This window comes from Haliotis rufescens, unplaced genomic scaffold (genome assembly GCF_023055435.1).
Source record: "Haliotis rufescens isolate VD_foot unplaced genomic scaffold, xgHalRufe1.0.p SCAF_8, whole genome shotgun sequence".
NCBI lineage: Eukaryota > Metazoa > Mollusca > Gastropoda > Lepetellida > Haliotidae > Haliotis > Haliotis rufescens.
This window is the reverse complement of record NW_025964372.1, coordinates 29,123,727-29,147,449: the sequence shown is the minus strand read 5'-3', so window position 1 is coordinate 29,147,449 and position 23,723 is coordinate 29,123,727. Positions and strand designations below refer to the sequence as shown.

The 23,723-nt window shown below is 42.5% G+C and overlaps 1 protein-coding gene across 4 annotated transcripts in view; it reads left to right on the top strand.

Moving 5' to 3' along the window:
* LOC124120390 (vacuolar protein sorting-associated protein 52 homolog) overlaps positions 1-21,455 on the top strand; it is a 49,657-nt gene extending 28,202 nt beyond the window's left edge. The window contains exons 11-20 of one of the 4 annotated variants that reach the window (XM_048388936.1): positions 410-424; positions 10,754-10,811; positions 11,786-11,919; positions 12,991-13,146; positions 14,016-14,134; positions 15,035-15,158; positions 15,880-16,083; positions 17,468-17,645; positions 18,634-18,752; positions 20,810-21,455. In XM_048388936.1, the coding sequence (XP_048244893.1) occupies positions 410-424; positions 10,754-10,811; positions 11,786-11,919; positions 12,991-13,146; positions 14,016-14,134; positions 15,035-15,158; positions 15,880-16,083; positions 17,468-17,645; positions 18,634-18,752; positions 20,810-20,956 (1,254 nt within the window). In that variant the 3' untranslated portion in view covers positions 20,957-21,455. Of the gene's footprint in view, positions 1-409; positions 425-10,753; positions 10,812-11,782; positions 11,920-12,990; positions 13,147-14,015; positions 14,135-15,034; positions 15,159-15,879; positions 16,084-17,467; positions 17,646-18,633; positions 18,753-20,809 lie in introns of all 4 variants that reach the window. The other 3 variants (XM_048388935.1, XM_046483201.2, XM_046483200.2) reach the window with 3 other exon arrangements.
* The last annotated feature ends 2,268 nt before the right edge of the window (positions 21,456-23,723 follow it).

The window sequence follows — 23,723 nt, the reverse complement described above, 5'->3', positions numbered from 1 at the left end:
TCAGTGAGCTAGCACTATAAATCGGCATCAGTCCAGACTAGTACAAGCAGCCACACACACACACATACACGTGCATGCACGTCGCTATATAAGTGCAATAATCTTGGACGCGACGTTAAACCCAATTTCACCTCACATCTCAGCATCATCATTCAAAATCAGTCCAGAAACAACCATTTCTCTTCCATGTCGGCAGTGGGTGCTAGAGAAGTGACTGAGTTATCTCCCCTGGTTAGGTTAATGAGTCCTTTGACATAGCCTATCAAACCCTGGCCTTTTTTTGAATACACATCCTGGCCTTTATTTAGAGTGATGGAGGAAAGGAAAGTATATCAGTCTGTGAAGTATACACAATGGGTGCCGTCTCATCTGTGTACTAATATCATCATTCTCTCATTTCATCTTTCAGCCCATCCAATTAATGGTAAAGTTAAGCTTGGCATCATCACTGTTTTAACTCTGTGTGTTGTAGTCGGATGTAGATTGTTCATGTGTTTGTATTTGTCATCATCATTATTCACCACATGTCTACAGTCGAATAAAATTAATTCCAGCAGTTCTCTAAAAATACTCACCAGATTAACTGTCACCTAATATAATACAGTTCAGCCTATGAAATGGATGCTTTAAGATCAGCATCAGTGCTTCAGAGTGCAAGAGTGTACAGGTAAAACAGCCTTGACACTCCATTTCGGGACAATATGAATCCTAGGACGTGGACCCAGGTTGGTCCAGGTTGTTGATTCTTGTTTGTTAAAGATTATGCTAGTCGTAAGCGGCAACCAAGTGGATCGGGAGGTCAGACTGGCTGACTTGGTTGATAGTACGTGCTCATAGCCCGATGGCATAGATCATTGCTCACAATTTCGATCACTGTATTGTCTGGTCCAAACTCGATTACATCCATGCTGCCGTGATGAAGCTGGAATATTGCTGGGTGCGGCGTTACATCCACTCACTGTTACTGTAAGGCTTGTGTGATGTTTTATCGACTACTGCATGTCTCTCTCTGTCCGTCACAGATTCCCAGGCTGTTTTAGTCTCTGTGTTGTATTGTAAAGACCTGCTTGCCACAGGTAGCTGTGTAAACTGTTGCTGACGTAGCTAAAGAACCTCTCAATCTCTCACCTTTCTAGAAGTATTTTATCAATATTTGTATCCGACATTATACAGAATATCCGCTTCACAAAGTCATCTGAGGCTGAGTTAAGTGGGTTTTTACAGGTTTTTGAAGCATTGTGGCAGGAGAGCTACTTTTGTGTCTTTTGGGGGTGTCATGATAAATCGAAATATCGATATATTGCTATTGGTAAGCACTTAAAGTCAATAAATCGATTGTTAAATCGGTTTCCGATCAATAGTTTTGATTTAAGTTAGGAATAACGATAGTTTCAATTTTATTTACCATATCATGAGATTGAGTCAAATGCTGTTCAAATTTGTTTTTCTTTTGATCATGAGTGGTATTAATTTACACATGGTAATGTGGAAGTTTCTTTCTCTTAAATTATTAGGGTAAAGAAAAAACAAATCAGTCATATCTCAAACTTTACATTTTATTTGTTGTTATATTTATCACATTCAAAGGAAACTTCAGTTCCAAGGTTTAATTCAACTCTAAAATCCATCTAAAATGATACACCGAAAACTATCGATATTTATAGTTGCTTGCAATATCAATAGTTATCGCAATAGTGATTTCCAGACCAATAGTCAGACTTTGAAACGATAAAGAACACACTGTTTTTGACTGATGGGGAGGTCTGACTATTTTCATTTACCGTAACTGAAACTGTCCTAGCTCATCGGCCTGTAATTATGTATTGAGGATTTCTGGCATAGGGATAGACCGTGGCCCGGCTGGTCGTAACAGGCGACTTATGTCACCTTCACCTTCATTCAAGTGTTAATTCATGTAATATAGGTGAGCTTCTGTACCTAGGTGAGCTTCTGGTAATCTAGTTGCATTGCATTTTTATCATATGGTGACCTTTCGACCATTATGTTTCTCGTTATATAACTGCTGGTTCTTTGACTGTCCTGAGAACGCTTCCTTGGTCTAGTGGTAGAGCATCTCCATAGATTGGAAGGTCAGGATTTGACCCAGGCCGCATACCTAAAGACGTTTAAAGATGGTACTTGTTTTTACCCTGCCTGGCACACAGCATTGAGGGCCTAAAACAAGGACTGGCTCGGAGTCAGTATACTGTGTCTGAGTGGGGTATTCATGTTCAACTGCGACATGGTATCTCAGTGGGCTAGCACTATCAAATCGACATTAGACCGGACTAGTACAAGCAGCCACACACATACACACACACACACATGTATGCACATGACTATTTAAGTGCAATAATCGTGAACGCAATGTTAAACCCCATTTGACCTCACCTCACCTCACCTCATCTGACTTGTAACCTTTAGTAGTAGCTACGATGACTTTGTGAAGCAGGTGCTGATCCACAGAAGTCCGTATCTAAAAAAAGACGCCCTCATGCATATTCATGACCATCTCCACACGCGAACCCTCATATGCATGAGGGCGTCCATTTTTAGATACGGACTCCTGTGGCTGATCAGTATAGCAGCTTGTGATTGTCTTGTGCGTAATGGCTTGGAACAGGTGCTTGTCATGTATGGCAGCAGCTACAATAGTCTGGGAATCGTACAACCAAATTGGTGGTGTTCTGCATTTAACATACTTCTGTTACCATGGTTACACTCTATTTCTGTGGCCAGTTTTATTGAGGTTGTCTGCTGCTATTTTCTTCTGTTACTTGCACAGCTCTTAACTGTTGTGTATCAGATGTGCTTCAACGACATATTTTATATCAATGCTGCCAAGAATTCCATTTTACAATAGGTCATAATTTGCTTAGAAATGTGAGTAGTGTGTAACTATCTTTTATGATAATGTCCCTGCTTTGTGGTCCTATTGGTAACATCTGCAATAAAATATTGCTGCATGGTAGAAATTAAGAAAGCATGAAATGAGTCAACAATCACATTTTTATCCAATTGATGAAACAAACAATTTGCTCGCTAATATCATCTTCTCGGGCAAGGGAGTTAACTGACCATAAAAGTTCAGTTTCCACCCTTGCTTAACTAGGCTTGAATTGTTGAGTTATATTTTGGCTGGACTAACAAGTCTATGTGTAATCCAATCAAAATCGCATAACGAAATCGACGTCTAGTTCGTAAACTGCCGTGCAGATTTCGGTCAATTACAGGATTTTCAATGGATATGAAATATGGAATCTGATTGGTCAATAGGAGGGACATAGATGGGACATAATTCGTAAGGCCAATGATGGTGATCAAGCTCAGAAATACTAACCTAGTTTGGCAAGGGTGGAAACTGAACTTTTTCAAGTTTTCTTACAGATGAGTATTTTATCCACTTGTAATAGCATGTTCATTTAAGTACAGTAGACACTGAGTATTCTGACCCTGATCCAGGGGCGGTCAGGTAGCCTAGTGGTTTAAGCGCTAGCTCGTCACGCCGAAGACCCGGGTTCGATTCCCGACATGGGTACAATGTGTGAAGCCCATTTCTGGTGTTCCCCGCCGTGATATTGCTGGAATATTGCTAAAAGCGGCGTAAAACCAAACTCACTCACTGACCCTGATCCAGACCAGGAGAAAATGGCGGATTAGATGTGTTCAACTGTAGATTAGATTGTACTATAATCAGTACTTCAATGCAAAGATGCTGACACTGTGATGACATTTTAATTCATAATTAAATAGAATGCACAGCCTGCCCTTGTTCGATGAAATAGGACAGTTGGATCAAATCATTTTTAATTAGAAAACGTTAAATACTTTTGATACAGACCAAGATGTCCTTAAGATGAGGTTAACGCTGAACTGGTTGTAGATAGAGCTAACGTTTTTGTTGATGTTATTTAACTGGTGTTTGTACTGATACACTTCTAACATCTAACATCACAGTTGAAGTATAAATATCTATTACAAAATCATGATAGTGTGATTGCAGTGCTATGCAAATACTTCTTTGAAAGGCACTGGATAAACATGAGACCATTCTATTTTATTTGTTGTGTGTCAGATCCTCAACAGAAAATGACATCCATAAAGCTTTGTACTCAGTACATGAGCCTAATGGGAGGGTCCAATGGGGGGCCTAATGGAGGCCTAATGGATGTCTAATGGGGGTTTAATGGGGTCTAATGAAGGTTTAATGAGGGTCTCATTAAGGTCTATTTAGGTCTAATGAAGCTACAATGGGGGTCTAACGGGAGACCTTATGGAGGTCTTGTGGGGGTTTAATGGAGGTTTAATGTGATCTAATGGCGGTCTCATGGAGATCTAATTGGGGTCTAATGGACGTCTTACGGGGGCTAATGGAGGTTTAATGGAGGCCTATTGGAGGCCTAACAGATGTCTATTGCGGATATAATGGAGGTCTAACGGGGGTTTAATGGAGGTCTAATGGTAGGTATAATGGAGATCTATGGGGGTCAAATGGAGGTTAAATGGGGTGTTAGACAGGTCTAATGAGGGTCTCATGGAGGTCAAATGGGGATCCAATGGAGGTCTTATGGCGTCAAAAGAGGGTCTAATGGGGGTGTCAAGGAGGTCTAACAGAGGTCTTATGGGGGTCCAATGCAGGTTGTATGAGGGTTTAAAGGAGGTCGAATGGGGACAAATGGAGGTCAAATGGGGTCTCATGGAGGTCTAATGGTAGGTCTTTCTAGGTCTGTGGGGGGTCTAATGGAGGTTTAATGGGGTCTAATGGAGGTCTTATACGGGGTCTAATGGAGGTCTTAAGGGGGTCTAATGGGTGTGTTATGGAAGTCTTATTGGGGTTTCATGGAGGTCTTATGCGGGTCTTATGGGTCCTAATGGAGGTCTAATGGGGGTCTAATAGAGTCCACTGGGGGTCTAATGGAGTCTAATTGAGTACTAATGGAGGTCTAATTGAGATCTAATGGTGGTCTAATGGAGGTATCATGGAGGTCTCATGGAGTAATGGAGGTCTCATTGGATTAATGGAGGTCTCATGGGAGTGTAATGGGGGTCTAATGGAGGTCTAATGGGGGTAATACCCATAATACCCCAAAACATAATGACTTGCAAAACTGAAATGAGAATTCTCATATCATACGCAACCCTACAATTATTAATAATTTTTTTCATTTGATAATGTTTGTCTAAATTATTGATAGGAGTGCTCAGGTAGCCTAGTGCTTAATCATTTGCTCGTCATGCCGAAAACCCGGGTTCGATTCCTCACAAAGGTAGATGTGTGAATCCCATTTCTGGTGTTCCCTGCCGATATTTGCTGTAATATTGCTAAAATCGGCATAAATCCTCACATGCTAAATTATTGATAGTGTAGTGTGGTATTGATGTTGTGTCGATTGAAATTTTAACTTGTCATCAATGTATTGCAATTGGGCCATGTACTATTGCAGTTCATCTATAGTTTGTATTTTATTTCTAAATTACGCTGAAGGGTTCATTGTTGTGTAGGATACTCCAGAAATGTACCTTTTGGAAATCAGAGACGTACCCAAGCTGGGCATTGTACAACACTGGAGTCCATTAAACACTGTGCAAAGCTGTTTTCTATGAATCATCCTAGCTATGGTTCACTAAAATTTACTTGCAGAATTCCGATCCGACTAAAAATTGGCTCCCATATTGGCTATTTTTTAAAGTCATTTTTGCCAATTACCCTGCCATTTCTGTATGTATCATTTTGAAATTTGATATGCAACAAGTATGTCGTATTTGGTATAACATGTATAATATGGTTTGGGCCACATTTTTACTTTGGATCAAGCTACAACCTTTGACCTTCATGTACCCCCCTCCTTTTCTAGTGTTAATGCATTCCGACATCTCCTTTGAATCTACAAGGCCTGAGGAGCTGACATTTTGTGTGAATGGGAACTAATGGGGGTGTAATGGAGGTCTTATGGGGGTGTAAAGGAGGTCTTATGGGGGTCTAATAGAGGTTTAATGGAATTCATGGAGCTCAATGGGGGTCTTACGGTAGGTCTTATGGGGGTTTAATAGAGGTTTAATGTGGTCTAATGGAGGTCTCATGGTGATCTAATGGGGGTCTAATGGACGTCTTACAGGGGTTAATGGATGTCTGTTGGAGGCCTATTGGAGGCCTAACAGATGTCTATTGCGGATATAATGGAGGTCTAACGGGGGTCTCATGGAGGTCTAATGGTAGGTATAATGGAGATCTATGGGGTCTAATGGAGGTTAAATGGGGTCTAAGAAAGGTCTAATGAGGATCTCATGGAGGTCTAATGGGGATGTAATGGAGCTCTTATGGCGTCAAAAGAGGGTCTAATGGGGGTGTCAAGGAGGTCTAACAGGAGGTCTTATGAAGTTTTTTCCTTTGAATCTACAAGGCCTGAGGAGCTGACATTTTGTGTGAATGATGAAAGGTATCTCGAAGAGTTACTCACAGAATTCTGATCTTTCTTTAAACATGATTCCTGCATAATTAAGGTGAGCTACAGAACCTTGTGGCTCCAGTTGGTCAGTGGTCGAAATATACCTAAAAATATAATTAGACACTTGTTTTTGTTGGAAAGAATATAGGGTCAGTTGGAAGATAGAAAAATCAAATTGTCATTTTCAGGAATGTTGACAATTGTATAGCTTTAACATAGGAACAAGGTGTTTAGCGTACCAGTGAAGTAGGGCTTGGACGAGTCCAAATTTACTACCCGGGTACCCGACCCCCTATTACCTGACCCTACCCGGGTACCCACTGCAGGTCTCAAGAGTTGGGAACAAAATGTCTGATTGGGAATTTTTTACGCAGCCCTGGCCAAAACTTTTTAGATACATTTATCAAATGATCAGATCATGTGTACACTGAAGTTGACTGAAGCTTTATCTTTACTCAACCATAAACAAGTTAAAAGAAATGTGAACATTAGCGACTTGTAGTAACCACCTAGCTACAGTGAGTTTTTGTCATTAAACATTACATCACATGACTAACCATGGGTCCGGGCAGTCCTCTGGGTACCCGGGTCCTGCTCAGGACCCACCCGACCCCTGTTACCCGACCTGGGTACCCAACCCTACAGTGAAGCCATTAATATTAGTCCTGTATTTTGAGTCAGTGGCTCCTTCAGCCAAATAATACAAATAAAAGGCCTTTTGTATACATCAATCAGTCTGTTCCTCAAGATCACTTAAAATGTCATACAGATTTGACAAGACAAGATTTGAAAGGCTCTTATTTTGGTTAGAAACTGTGGCATGTAGACTTGTCATGTCCTTTTATGATCACAACATTAAACCCCATTTCACGTCACATCACCTCATGTTCGTTGCTTGTTGGGTAAGGTGATAATGCACTGTAGTTGTCTCCCTTCAAGCACTTGCGTTTGCCTACATCTGTGTTCAATAACTGATTCATACTTGTAGGATTGTCTCCAACTACAAGAAATAAAGACAATATTTTTTCTGTGTCTAGGTAGTATTTTTTCAAAATAAATTGATAGAGAATAAATTTGACAGTAAATATTTTCAAAAGTTGTCTGAACAGCAAGTAAATGTGAAGATCTGATAATCCTGTATGTGGACCTATTTGTGTTTGTCTGAAGTGGCTATAAGTGTATCTATGGTTAAGTAGGAAGGGTTGTGACAGCTCTTGCTTCAGGCCTGGGTTTGGTTTCATGGTGTGGGGCATGTAGGTTTGGTTTTAAACTTTCCTTGAATTTTTTTCCTCTGACTTTTTCTTTTAATAAATGAAAAGAGTGATGACACAACTGAGTCACAAGTGCAGCATTAGAAATTGGCACTAGTCCTGTAGTCCTTGCCAAACTGCCCAATAGTTAAGGTATCATAAGGACTAGTAGAAATTTGCCTTTTCCAAGGGTTTTGCTATATGTTATCATTATAAGGACTAGTGGACTAAATATGTTAGTTTCTACCCCTGAAGTGTATTGCTATAAAGGGCTGAAGTGTTTCACAGTGATTCATACTGACTGTACATGCAGATCCTATTTTCTACTTAATGAAGTAAATATTATGATGTCAAAGTGTCAATTAACACCTTTTTGTAGTCATGGAAACAGGGGATATTACAATGTGAGAGAAACATCACATCTGCGTTTCTGCTGTTTTGTTAATCAATTGCAAAGTGACACATCATTTGTGAATAAATTTCTGTGTAGATTTTATGTTGAATGACACAAATAATAACGAAACTTGTTATCTTATATTTTTACCTGATATACCGGTACACAGGAATAATATTGCAATATGTATCATTTGAAAAGTGTATTGCAATGAACCTGTATACCGGTGATTTCTTGCAGGCCTTAGTATGGGATTATGGTCTAATATTTTATGTTTTTTTAATATACTACTCAAAATAAGTTAAAGAACACCCAATGTTTTTCATGTGACTATATATGGACCCCTGAAGATCCGGGCTAGAATCGGTCTTCAGCAACCCATGCTTGCTGTAAAAGGCGACTATGCTTTTTGTATGAGGCGAATAATGGGATCGGGTGGTCAGGCTCTCTGACTTGGTTGATGCATGTCATCGTATCCCAATTGCGTAGATTGATGCTCATGATGTCAATCACCGGATTGTCTGGTCCAGACTTGATTACTTACAGACTGCCATCATATAGCTGGAATATTGCTGAGTGCGGCGTTAAACAACAAACAAACACATCATATGACTATAGTTCATCTGTCATAGTCAAATTGCAGCGTTAGAAATTGGCACTAATCCTATAGTCCTTGCCAAACTGCCCAATGGTAAAGGTATCATAAGGACTAGTAGAAATTTGCCCTTTATAAGGCATTTGCTACTTGTTATCAAGGACTAGTGGACTAAAGCTGTTAGTTTCTTCCCCTGTAAAGTGTTAAATGGCCTCTGACAAGGGGTGACTAGTGCACCATACACATACTTTTAGAATGTATTCACCTCATGCTGTTAGTGAGATCTACCCAAAATTCTATAGTGAGTTTTTTTTCATGGGAGAATTTCTGCTTTCATTATCTGATTAATATTTTAAAAATTAAAAGTTTCTGTCATTACTGAAAGATTTTGCTTCATGTCTTAAGGGTTTTTCTAAATGTTATCATTATAAGGACTAGTGGACTGAAACTGTTAGCTTCTAACCCTGAATTGGGTGTTATTTAACTTCTTTTGAGCAGTATATGAGAGTGCAGGGTTAAACAACAAACAAACAAACACCCTTAACACATATTTTTTTATGAAATTCGACAAATCATCTGTAGGAAGAGGTGGAGAGGGTATCAAAGAATCATGTCTGTGTATGGAGCCTAGCATAGTGCACCGTGATCTGGAACTAGTAATACTTGTTACATGTATCACGACCTGTGACCCCTTTCTGGAATGTTCTAGATCGCTGTCCTATGTACCCATGTGTAATTACGCCTTCCAAAAGACTATCGTTTCAATGCGTTCTTGATGCATTATTGCCATCATGGTAGAATGGGGATAAACCTGTTTTTTTAAAATTTGAGGTCATCTCACTGTGAATTTGAGGCAACTTATTCTCAAGAGTAAACGGGGAGGCAACTTATTCTCAAGAGTAAACGGGGCGGTCGAGTAGCCTAGTGGTTAAAGCATTCGTTCGTCTCGCCCAAGACCCGGGTTCGATTCCCGCCATGGGTACAATGTGTGAAGCCCATTTCTGGTGTCCCCCGCCGTGACATTGCTGGAATATTGCTAAAAGCGGTGTAAAACCAAACTCACTCACTCACTCACTCACTGAAGAGTAAACATTGTAATAATAAGTAGACAAAAAAAAAACATGCCATGCCTAAGATCAATAAATTACAATCATTTACAGTGAAGTCTTTTTAATCCGGAAACTGCCTTTAGATGATACTTTTATATGGGGGTGTCTACATATGTGAAAGGGGATTATTGGAATGGTCATAGGTTTGTATCCCCAATCCACCCTGATTAAGAAGGGTTCATATTAACGGGGTTTCACTCTGCGTGTGTGTGTGTGTTTTTGTAACATAGGTCTGATTAGGTTCCGGATGATAACTTTATATGCGGATCTCCATCTACCTTTTCCAAGGGACATTATGTGAAGTGTCATAGGTTTGTATCCCAGGTCCTCTCTGATTAAGAAGGGTCCAGATTAACAGGGTTTCACTCTGTGTGTGTAAAATAGGTCTGATTAGGTAGCAGACGATAACTTTTTATGGGGATGTCTATCTATATATGCCGAGGGACATTATGTGAAGTGTCAAAGGTTTGTATCCCAGGTCCTCTCTGATTAGGAAGGGTCCAGATTAACAGGGTTTCACTCTGTGTGTGTAAAATAGGTCTGATTAGGTCGTGGACTATAACTTTTTATGGTGATGTCTATCTATATTTGCCGAGGGACATTATGTGAAATGTCAAAGGTTTGTATCCCACTCTGATTAGGAAGGGTCCAGATTAACAGGGTTTCACTCTGTGTGTGTAAAATAGGTCTGATTAGGTTGCAGATGATAACTTTTTATGGGGATGTCTATCTATGTATGCCAAGGGACATTATGTGAAGTGTCATAGGTTTGTATCCAAGATTCGCTCCGATTAAGAAGGGTCCAGATTTACGGGGTTTATCTCTGTGTGTTCCATCAGTATGTCCTCAGTGCGTAACATAGGTCTGATCAGGTAATGTCTCTATTGCTATAGATATGGCAGCCGTAACAGTAAGGGGGATGTCTGTGATTGTTCATTGTTTGACATATTTTCTTGCAGTTTGAGGAGATGGCGACCAGGGATGACCTGATGGGTGTTGAGGACACGGCTAAAAAAAGTATCCTTCTACAAACAAACTTCTGAACTTCTGAACTACATTGTGGCAAGCTGGGCAGTATAAAGCCCTGTCATTGACCTCATAAGTTACAGTCGTGGGATTCAGACAGCACTTTAAACAACACTTTTGGTTTGGCATTCGACTTAACAGAGCCAAAAGACACATTTGAATTAACAGAGCCAAAAGCCACATTCGACTTAACAGAACCAAAAGACACATTCGACCTAACAGAGCCAAAAGACACATTCGACTTAACAGAGCCAAAAGACACATTCGACCTAACAGAGCCAAAAGACACATTCGACTTAACAGAGCCAAAAGACACATTCGACTTAACAGAGCCAAAAGACACGTTGGACTTAACAGAGCCTAAAGACACATTCAGAAAATTTATAAGGAATAATTATTTTGACTTTTCCTACCACTCTCTCTTTCAGGTAAAATACAAAGATTAAATTATAAATACAAGTATCAAACAAAAAGTACCTGTATGTAGTCTTTGCCCACTGCTGAAAGAAACATTGAGATCACAAAACCAAAGTGTATGTGGCATCTAGTTTTGAAAATACCTTGAAGTTTATGGCTGAAATTCTGTATGCACCCTAAAGTGCCATTGTTCCACTTTAGGGGATGGGTAAATTATTATATGGGAGGGAGGGCCAGTGAGATGGGTAGGGGTGTGAAAGATGAGGGTTGCCATAATTAATCATAACTAGGTAATGAAAAAATGTTACATTAAATGGGGGGTCAGCCAAATGTGATACAGTCCTAGGACCAATCTCACCCCCAGCTCCCACCCCTGTGATGAATGACCAGTCCCTTAATATGTAGTGGACTGATCTTACCATCCTCGACTGATAAAGCGCCTTTTCAGGTGCCTGTATAACATAAGAATATATCCCTACTTTCCAAAATTGATCCATCTCACTCATATGAAAGGGCACTTATTTTTTAATATTCCTTAACTGTAGCAGGCTTCTTCTCCTCAAGGCCATCCTTGACAAACAGATCAACTGTCTTCACACTCGGACATCGAGGGGAGGTGTTGACATCAGAATTAGAAGCTCCAGTCATTGTTCCCCATGCTGCCCAGAAATCAGAAGCCAAGGTAGGTCTGAACAGATAAACTGTCTTCACACTCGGACATCGAGGGGATGTGTTGACATCAGAGTTAGAAGCTCCAGTCATTGTTCCCCACGCTGCCCAGATGTCAGAAGCCAGTGTAGGTCTGAATAGATAAACTGTCTTCACACTCGGACATCGAGGGGAGGCGTTGATATCGGAGTTAGAAGCTCCAGTCATTGTTCCCTACGCTGCCCAGAAGTCAGAAGCCAAGGTAGGTCTGAATAGATAAACTGTCTTCACACTCGGACATCGAGGGGAGGTGTTGACATCGGAGTTAGAAGCTCCAGTCATTTTTCACCCACGCTGCCCAGAAGTCAGAACCCAAGGTAGGTCAGAAGCCAAGGTAGGTCTGAACAGAGCAACTGTCTTCACACTCGGACATCGAGGGGAGGTGTTGACACCAGAGTTAGAAGCTCCAGTCATTGTTCCCCACGCTGCCCAGATGTCAGAAGCCAAGGTAGGTCTGAACAGATCAACTGTCTTCACACTCTGTGTTTTGCCTTCTTTCTTTGAAATGAAATATAATATATTTAATATATAATATATAATATATAATATATTCCTGATTTATGTGAATCACAACTGCTGACAGTTGATGTACACAGATGCCTTGAACAGTTTAGAAAAAAAGGAAATTACTCTTGCTAATAACTTTGAAATATTTGGATAAATAGCAAATAATGAATTTTTTTTACATATTGAGAACAGTAGAGACACATGTTAGTACAGTCCTGCTACATGGGTGGAAATTAACTAAAAAAACAAACAATCCCACAGGGCTGGTTGGTTATTTCCAGTTATCCTTGCAAAAGATTTCTTGTCCTTAAAGATCATGTGGACTCGGTAATGCGAATGTTATGCATTACGAGAAGACTCGGAACGTTGTGCTGAATGTCACAGGTCAATGGACAAGCATTAATTTCTATCCCTGGGCTGTCAGCTGCTGCATCGTACTAAGATGAGGACCTCGTGAGGACCTGTTGAAGCACGCTCCAAGTAATGAAGTTCTCCTGTCGTGATGTTTGATCCAGTGTTCCATTATTTGCTGTTCCAGTACACGTTCGAGTGCCTGTTCCGCAGCCTGCACTTCGCGCTGATGGACAACTGCTGTCGGGAGTTCCTGTTCGTGGTTGACTTCTACATGGCTACAGGATCCGTGGCACAGAATCTCTTTGATGCCATCATGGGGAAGACTCTTACCATGTTTCTGGTGAGTCAGGGTTTTGTGGTGTCCTGGATAGAGTATCTGCACTATAAAACCGGCATTAATCCTGACTAGTACTAGCAGACACACACACACACACACACACACACACACACACACACACACACACACACACACACACACACACACACACACACACACTCACACTCACACTCACACTCTCACATGCATGCACATTGCTAGCTAAATTTAAAAGCGTGAACATGATGTTAAACCCTATTTCACCTCACCTCATGGTCCTGTGGCCTAAGGCATCTCAATCCATGTGCAGTTGCATCCCTTAACTGTGTCAGGATCTGCTGATCGTTGGTCCAAAGTACAGAGCCATATCACTTATGAACCTTGGTTTCTCAGCTCCATACATGACTTGTGACGATCCGGGGTAGAATACGTCATCAGCAACCCATGCTTGTCGTAAAAGGCGACTTAGCTTGTCGTAAGAGGCGACTAACGGGATCGGGTGGTCAGGCTCGCTGACTTGGTTGATGCATGTCATCGTATCCCAATTGCGTGGATCGATACTCTGATATCAATCACTTGATTGTCTGGTCCAGATTGTTTACAGATCGCTGTCATATAGCTGGGATGTGCTGTGCTGTGTGCAGTATTAAAAAACAAACAAACAACAGCTCCATACACATCCTTGTGTCTCAGCAGAGTGGTGAACACCCCTACATCTAGCCAGGATATAACTGAAATACTGTTCAAAGTGGCATTAACCCAACTCACTCACAAAGGGAGAAAGACATCCGGTTTTAATAAGGACAGTTTTACAATTAACTTTTTATGTGTACATTTTTTATATTATACAAGATTAGTGAAGATCCTTCTTGATGTCTTTACTCTGTTCACAGAAACAAATGGAGGACTATGTGAACGACTGTTACGACTCCATCGCCATCTTTCTCAGTATTCACATTATATACAGATATCGCAGCATGATGCAGAAGAGAAGTGTACCAGGCTTAGACAGGTACATCAACACCATCTTGCTTCATACCATACTCGACGTAATAAGTGCCCAGGGCGCTCTCAAAATTAGAAATAGGGGGCTCTTATTAAAATATTATTTTGGTGAAAGATAAATTCGTGGTTTATGCTGACAGCCTGCTCTAATAAGCGCCCACAGCGATATTTGCTAATATATTGGCTAGTGAACAATCCCAATTAGCACCCCTTCTGATTGATCAATGTACACAAGACTTATTTATTCATGTAAAATACTCACTTGTGTCTTATATGCACCCATAATTATGGGCAATTAAATTCTGGAAAAAATATATCTGTCGTTTATAAACATTTCAGGCTTTCAGCATAAACCACGAAGTTTACGATCTTTCAACTCAAATAATATTCTAAGAAGAGCCCCCTTTTTATAATTTTGGGAGCCCCCTGGGTGCTTGTTACGTCGAATGCGGTAATTTAAGTGGTACCAAATTATGCTATAACATCATCCATTTCTAAACATGCAAACAGGTGTCAAAGAGTATCTGTTTCTGTAGTGAAATTGTTCCTATGTATTTCTCCAGGGGAATTATTCCCATGGAACAGTATTTACCAAGAAATTCTTTCCACGATACATTTAGATCTACACTGGCAATATTTGTTCCGGATGGAACAATTCCAATTCATTGTTGATAGATGCACTCCACCGTTTTGCTTCCCTTTTCTCGTTTCATATGTATAGGATGCAGAATGTCGCCTCTTTGTTTTCTTTTCTTTTCTTTTTTTATTTGTGTGTTGTTTGTGTGGTTTTTTCAGGGTGTTTTTCTTACAGAAAATATCCACAATTTAGATGAAGCCCCTTCCCCTTACTTTTGAACACTGCCATAACACACCAGAAGTCCCTTCACTGACTCTGTCTGTGTTGCAGGTACTGGGAGGCACTGCTGAATGCCATGTGGCCACGCTTTGACTATATCATGCAGCTGAACATTCAGAGTGTGAGGGACTGTGACCCACAGAGACTCCGGCACATCGACGTCAGGCCACATTATGTAAGGAAAGCAATTGACCTTTTCAAAACAAGTCTTTGATAGGCATTTAGAAGTTGGGAGAACATGAGTTTGTCATTATAGTGTTCTCTTTATACATTTATCCTCTGGAACTGGCTTTGTCAGTATGTTGTCATCTTTGTACATTCATCCCAGCTTGTGTTGTGTAAGCATCATGATTTATATGTATAGTACTCTATGCACATACTAAGCATTCCGGGGTGGTCGGGTAGCCTAGTGGTTAAAGCGTTCACTCGTCACGCCGAAGACCCGGGTTCGATTCCCGACATGGATACAATGTGTGAAGCTCATTTCTGGTGTCCCCGCCGTGATATTGCTGGAATATTGCTAAATGCGGCGTAAAACCAAAACTCACTCACTCACTCACTCACTCACTCACTCACTCACTCACTCACTCACTCACTCACTCACTCAGCTGTTGAATGAGCAAGAAGTAGCTCTGAAACGTCACATAAAGAATAAAAAAAGTTGCTATCCATAAAAAAGTGTCATGTGTTCATTTTTCAAAACATTTCTTAACTTTTCTGCTTTAAATGAATTGAATTTACAGTGGTTTTGCTTACGTCTAGTTACAGATGTGATTGCGAGTGAAGTAATGGTCAGTTGATTTGCCCAGTCAGTCATCCAAGTTGACATTGATAGGTCGTGTACACCTTAGTAACTATAGTCTCCGATTTTTTATTTGTTTTCTTGTGATTTTCAGATAACACGACGCTATGCCGAGTTTTCTGCAGCCATTGTTGGCATCAACCAGTCCTATCCGGATGAGCGAGTTGACCGTCTGCTGGGACAGCTGCAGTCAGAAGTGGAGAACTTCATCCTGAAAATGGCCGCCGAGTTCCCACAACGCAAGGAGCAGCTGGTGTACCTCATCAACAACTATGACATGATGCTGGCCGTCCTCATGGTTAGAGATGTGTTTGTTGTGTCTCCTCCTGTAAATAGACACCTCGTCAAAAGTATCACACCACCAAATTTGAAGTGTCATTGTAGATTTATTTTCAGTATCGAGAGGGGCGGTTGGGTAGCCTAGTGGTTAAAGCGTTCGCTCATTATGCTGAAGACCCAGGTTCGATTCCCAACATGGGTACAATATGTGAAGACCATTTCTGGTGTACCCCGCCATGATATCAAATCAAAAATCAAACTCACTCACCCACTCAATGTAGAAATTTTCAAATGGTACACTGTGTGTTGACACATAAGCTGCCTGTAGAATTGTAGCCACCTTAACTGCTAAACCTTGTGGGTGCATTGATGCAAGCTGTATGCACACCTAAGGGGTCTCTGTAGGGAAATTAAGGTTTGATGATAGTAAGTTCATGCTTCTTTACTGCTGTTAATTTTGAAAGTTCTACCAATTTGAAAGTCTGTATTTGGAACGATTGTAACTGAAATGCCAAAGCATACTGTCCCAGAAAATCAAAGATGGCAAATCTTTGGCAGGCACCAAACAGGCATGTCATGTCAGCTATTGGCACCGTGTTGAACATCAGTCATACTGTAATCAGTCGACTCATTAGAAAACACCCATTGACTGACATGTTGGGGACTTGCCGAGATCAGGATGTCCACGGAAGACCAGTGCCAGAGAGGACAGGGTGCTTGTACATCAGGCAAAACGGCCACTCACTTCAACTTGCACCGTTCTTTGTCATCACTGGCATAGCCACAAGAGGGTGTCCCTTAGCATCATTAGGCATGACTGACTGCAGCAGGACTAAGGGCCAGAAGACCAATAAGACATCCACTCCTCTCAACCCAACAGATGTGGGACCATTTATTGTCTAGGTTTATCAGCATCATACCTGTGCTCCTGGTATTCATGAAAGTAGTAACGTCTAACACCTGTATCACTTTGAGGTTTCCTCTCCCTATAAGCTGACATGTTCTCATTGTACAGACCGCCTCCATGGTCTAGTGGTAGAGCATCCGCCCAGAGAGCGGAAGGTCTGGGGTTCGATTCCCGGCCGTGTCTTACCAAAAGACGTTAAAAGATGGTACTTGTTATTACCCTGTCTGGCGCTTGGCATTAAGGGGCTAAAACAAGGACTGGTCGGCTCGGAGTCAGTATACTTTGTCTGAGTGGGGTATTCATGTTAAACTGCGGCATGGTATCTCAGTGAGCTAGCATTATAAATCGGCATCAATCATGACTAGTACAAGCAGCCACACAAACACACACACGTGCATGCACGTTGCTTTATAAGTGCACCTCACCTCACCTCATTGTACAGAAATGCTGTCATTAAACTAACTCACTCAGTCATTCCCACGTTTACTTGTTGCAGGAACGGACTGCCGAGGATTCCAAAGAAACTGAAAGCTTCAAAGAGTTGCTTCAGGCCCGAACCCAGGAATACATAGAAGAGATTCTGGCACCTCACTTCGGGGGAATGATAACATTTGTCAAGGACTGTGAGGTCATGCTGGAGAGAGGTCAAGCTGAACAGCTCAAACAAGAAGAGAGTGAGCTAACTCCCTTATCAGAGATTGCGTGTATGGCAGAAGTATTTGGGGCGGTGGGGTAGCCTAGTGGTTAAAGCATTTGTTTGTCATGTCGAAGACCTGGGTTCGATTCCCCAAGGGGTACAATGTGTGAAGCGTATTTCTGGTATCCCCTGCCTTGATATCGCTGTAATATTGCTGAAAGTGGCATAAAACAATACTCACTCACTTAGACGTATTGCGAGGAAGCCAGACCAGCTGCAGTTAATGCTATTCAGCAGATGCTGCACCAGTGTCTGTGGTACTTCAGGATTACTGCTATAGCATGTGAATCTGGGACCCCCTAAGTCTGTGAGTGAGTGAGTTTGGTTTTACGCCGCTTTTAGCAATATTCCAGCAATATCACGGCGGGGGACACCAGAAATGAGCTTCACACATTGTACCCATGTCGGGAATCGAACCCGGGTCTTCGGCGTGACGAGCGAACGCTTTAACCACTAGGCTACCCGACCGCCCCCCTAAGTCTGTGAGTTTAGAATAAGGGTATATGGGGGCAGGAGGGTAGCCTGGTGGTTTTGATTCCCCACATGGGTACAATGTATGAAGCCCATTTCTGCTTCCCCTGCCTTGACATTGCTGGAATATTGCTGAAAGAGATGAAAACCATAGTCGCTCGCTCGCTCGCTCGCTCGCTTACTCACTCGCTTACTCACTCGCTTACTCACTCACTCACTCACTCACTCACTCACTCACTCACTCACTCACTCACTCACTCACTCACTCACTCACAGGGGTTATGACTAGGACTCCCTTCTACACAGTTTGCTACATATGTATGGAAGAAATAGGCTAGGATGTATGTCACAAATTCTTTTCAAACAAAGCTAACCTGGTTTAACTGAAACACTATTCAAGGCTGCATCAAATCTCGCTCATCAACAAATGTTTACGTTTACAAAGACCCTCGGCAGTCTTAACTTGAGGATTGTTTGTGACATATTGCTTGTAGGGAGGGTGCAGCAGATCGTGCGTGGGTTTAACAACGACTGGAAGAAAGCTCTCGAGACTATTAACCAGGATGTAATGCGGTCCTTCACCAACTTCAAGAATGGCACCCAGATACTACAGGTGAGAGGGATACACTTTGATGGTTGCACCCCCTGGGGAGCTCCAGCACCCAGATACTACAGGTGAGAGGGATACACTATGATGGTTGCACCCCCTGGGGAGCTCCAGGTCCCAGATACTACAGGTGAGAGGGATACACTTTGATGGTTGCACCCCCTGGGGAGCTCCAGCACCCAGATACTACAGGTGAGAGGGATACACTATGATGGTTGCACCCCCTGGGGAGCTCCAGCACCCAGATACTACAGGTGAGAGGGATACACTATGATGGTTGCACCCCCTGGGGAGCTCCAGCACCCAGATACTACAGGTGAGAGGGATACACTTTGATGGTTGCACCCCCTGGGGAGCTCCAGCACCCAGATACTACAGGTGAGAGGGATACACTATGATGGTTGCACCCCCTGGGGAGCTCCAGCACCCAGATACTACAGGTGAGAGGGATACACTTTGATGGTTGCACCCCCTGGGGAGCTCCAGCACCCAGATACTACAGGTGAGAGGGATACACTTTGATGGTTGCACCCCCTGGGGAGCTCCAGCACCCATATACTACAGTTGAGAGGGATACACTATGATGGTTGCACCCTCTGGGGAGCTCCAGCACCCAGATACTACAGTTGAGAGGGATACACTATGATGGTTGCACCCCCTGGGGAGCTCCAGCACCCATATACTACAGTTGAGAGGGATACACTATGATGGTTGCACCCCCTGGGGAGCTCCAGCACCCAGATACTACAGGTGAGAGGGATACACTATGATGGTTGCACCCCCTGGGGAGCTCCAGCACCCAGATACTACAGGTGAGAGGGATACACTATGATGGTTGCACCCCCTGGGGAGCTCCAGCACCCAGATACTACAGGTGAGAGGGATACACTATGATGGTTGCACCCCCTGGGGAGCTCCAGCACCCATATACTACAGGTGAGAGGGATACACTTTGATGGTTGCACCCCCTGGGGAGCTACAGCACCCATATACTACAGGTGAGAGGGATACACTTTGATGGTTGCACCTCCTGGGGAGCTCCAGCACCCAGATACTACAGTTGAGAGGGATACACTTTGATGGTTGCACCTCCTGGGGAGCTCCAGCACCCAGATACTACAGTTGAGAGGGATACCCTATGATGGTTGCACCCCCTGGGGAGCTCCAGCACCCAGATACTACAGGTGAGAGGGATACACTATGATGGTTGCACCCCCTGGGGAGCTCCAGCACCCAGATACTACAGGTGAGAGGGATACACTTTGATGGTTGCACCCCCTGGGGAGCTCCAGCACCCAGGAGCCCATGGTTATCTCCCATGGGGGTTCTTAGACAGAAAAGTCTCCAGCAATTTTATCTTGTCTCTGCAGATTTCAGGGCAGAATAGGTCCCCAGTACCCCATGCTTATCTTCCCATAGAGATTCCAGGGCAGAATAGGTCCCCAGTAACCCATGCTTGTCTTCCCATAGAGATTCCAGGGCAGAATAGGTCCCCAGTACCCCATGCTTGTCTCCTGATGGACATTTAGGGCATATAGTTCCCCAGTAACCCATGCTTGTCTTCCCATAGAGATTCCAGGGCAGAATAGGTCCCCAGTACCCCATGCTTGTCTCCTGATGGACATTTAGGGCATATAGTTCCCCAGTAACCCATGCTTGTCTTCCGATAGAGATTCCAGGGCAGAATAGGTCCCCAGTATCCAATGCTTGTCTTCCAATAGAGATTCCAGGGCAGAATAGGTCCCCTGTACCCCATGCTTGTCTCCTGATAGAGATTCCAGGGCAGAATAGGTCCCCAGTACCCCATGCTTGTCTTCCGATAGAGATTTAAGGGCAGAATAGGTCCCCAGTATCCAATGCTTGTCTTCCAATAGAGATTCCAGGGCAGAGTAGGTCCCCTGTACCCCATGCTTGTCTCCTGATAGAGATTCCAGGGCAGAGTAGGTCCCCAGTACCCCATGCTTGTCTCCTGATAGAGATTCCAGGGCAGAGTAGGTCTGCATGAACTATGTGTATACTTGTACTATGTTGAGATGAGATCTACAAGGCAGTGTTTATTTCAGGGAGGCTTGACTCAACTCATCCAGTACTACCACGGCTTTCAGAAGGTCCTCTCGCAGGGACCCTTACGCAACTTCCAGATCCGTAACGAGCTCATCAACATTCACCATGTCATGGTAGAGGTCAAGAAATACAAACCCAATTTCTGATCTTGACTGGCAGAAATTGACTGGAGATACCAGCTACACAACCAGCACCCATGGAAGTGGTGGTCAACTGGTGATGATACTTTACTGTGGGCAGCTTTGTGATAGCTAGAACAGGGCCTGATGACTGTGGCTGTGTTATATATCATTGAGAGAAGTGGCCCACGGCACCACCAGAGTTGCATCCCTTTGGCAGGCCAGGATCCTATGATTTGACCTGATTATGATGTTATGCTTGTCAGTTTCACCACAGGGATAAATGTCTAGGACCTGCATCATTTTGAACTTGGGATAAGCTGACAAACTGTGATGTAACTAAAATATTGTTAAAAGTGATGTTAAAACCAACTAACTCGCTCACTACCATCTAAGAACCTAACATATTTACAATTGTAGCAGGGCATGGAGTCATTCCACAGATGACATCCTTACCTTGTCAGCTTGCTAACGGGGTTAACCTCTTTGGTCATGTGGACAAGGCGTCCGACCTCTACTCAGAAGGTCTGTGGTTCGAATCCCATCACGGGACTCGGAAATTTTATGGCCACTACATTGGCGCCCAACATGGGGCTGAGCACGTTCATATTAAATTTGAGCAAAATAAGCCTCAGTACCCTACTATGCGGCCCGGGACGTGCCTTCTATTGACGGGGGAGTATGTAGCAGGGCGTGGAGTCATCCCACAGATGACATCCTTACCTTGTCATCTTGCTGACGGGGTTAACCTCTTTAGTCATGTGGACAAGGCGCCGGACCTCGGATCAGAAGGTCCGTGGTTCGAATCCCATCACGGGACTCGGAAATTTTATGGCCTCTACACAATCATAGGCACATTTACTATTACATTCCTGTATGACTGACATTCTTGAGTTTCCAAGTATCGGTACATTATGTAATACTTCTATCACAGGTTTATGCAGACAGGGTGAGAGTCATGTATTAAAGCACCATATCAGAAGTGTCAACTCATTTCGTTGTCTAGCACATATATTTGTATTTGAAATACAGAAAGCAGATATACTGGTTTGAATTCTTCAATCTCTTGTACCAAGCAGTTTGAAGCCTCGACAAAGTGATATTTTACTCCGATTACCTCTCACCATCAACATCTGACAAGCCCTATAGGAGGTCACGGCATGTGAGCCTTAAGCGAACTTCCACCACCAAATCAAAATGAAGGATGCATGTTTTTGCTATTATGGTTCAATTTATCCTACAAGCATAGGTAAAACGGACTAAAGTGCTATTCATTCCGACATTTTCACAATGAATTATATCATTTTAGAAAGATGACAATTGACTGGCTAAAAAAAAAACACACATCCTTTTGATTGGGATGTTTGCTCAGTGCTGCTAAGAACTTCCGTAGAAGGGGCGGTGGGGTAGCATAGTGGTTAAAGTGTTCGCTGGTCATGCCGAAGACCCGGTTTCCATTCCCCACAATGTGTGAAGCCTATTTCTGGTGTCCCCAGGCGTGATATTGCTGGAATATTGCTAAAGGCGGCGTAAAACAATACTCACTCTCACTGAAAATTTGTCAGATTGTCACAGAGACGTGTTTCAGATCGGAGTTCAAGTCTGAGACTGTTATGATTTATCAGAAATTCTGCAGCATGAACCTTGCACTCACTTGTAGATGGTGTTGTTAGAATCTACATAAAGTTTGAAAAAGTTAAAGCACACCTGATTCTTTCATATTACAGTTAATAATTACAGTTTATATGAAAGCAATATGAGGAATCGGGTGTCCTATAACTCCTTTTGAACTGTATATTTCAAGGCTTTAGGAAATCATTGGTAGTTGCATTTTTATATTACATGTTTCTGTGGACATATATGCTGTGTAAATATGTAATGTGTATATAGTGTCAGAATGTGTATGTATTAAAATATATCAAAGAATGAATCGGTTTGGTTTTCACAATGGCAGTGTTCAAGCTCAACAATGAAAGTCAAAGGGTCTTGTCATTACTCTGGGGTTTGGGTGGCCCAGTTGTCTTTCCAGAATGCTTCTCGCCACAAGCCTATAGTTTTGAGTTCGAATCCCAGATTCACCCTGATTATGTTTCTATGTTTGTCAGCACCATTCCCATGTTTGTGGGTTCCACGATCATAACTGAAATTAGTTAAAGCGGTTTTCAGCCAAACTAGCCAAACTCACACTCACTTTTCATGACCCTAGTGTTAGAAAATAAGAATTGGAAAAGGGGGATTCCAGGTTAGAACTGAACCCAGCAACCTAGGAGAGGTGACCAAATGGAGCGGCTGGTCAGGCTCTGTGACTTGCTTGATCGAATGTTATCGTTCCTTGACGGCGTGGACTTATGGTATTAATCACTCGATTATTAGCTGGAACTTTGGTGAGTGTGGCGTGAAGCAATAAACACTCACACACACACACACACACACACACACACACCGGCGCCTGTGAAGAGGCTGTATTATTACAGACTGAAGCAGTACACAACTTACATTCCTTCACTGACACTATACAATTACAGACTTCATATTTGATTGATACCTCATTTAATGGACCCCCAAAATTAATATTGAAAGTCAATAAAGTCAATATTGCCCTTTTGGGGGACCGTAAAAACAGGTATTGACCTCATGTTTTATTTAAGAAACTATGACCATGAGTCATTTAGTTCTTAGAGGAGACATCAACATTATGTATGTCGAATACACAACATCATCAAGTTGCAAGCGCATGTCTGAATCTCCAGAATGACATCATGATAGAACAATGTCTTATCGAGAAATAAAACTC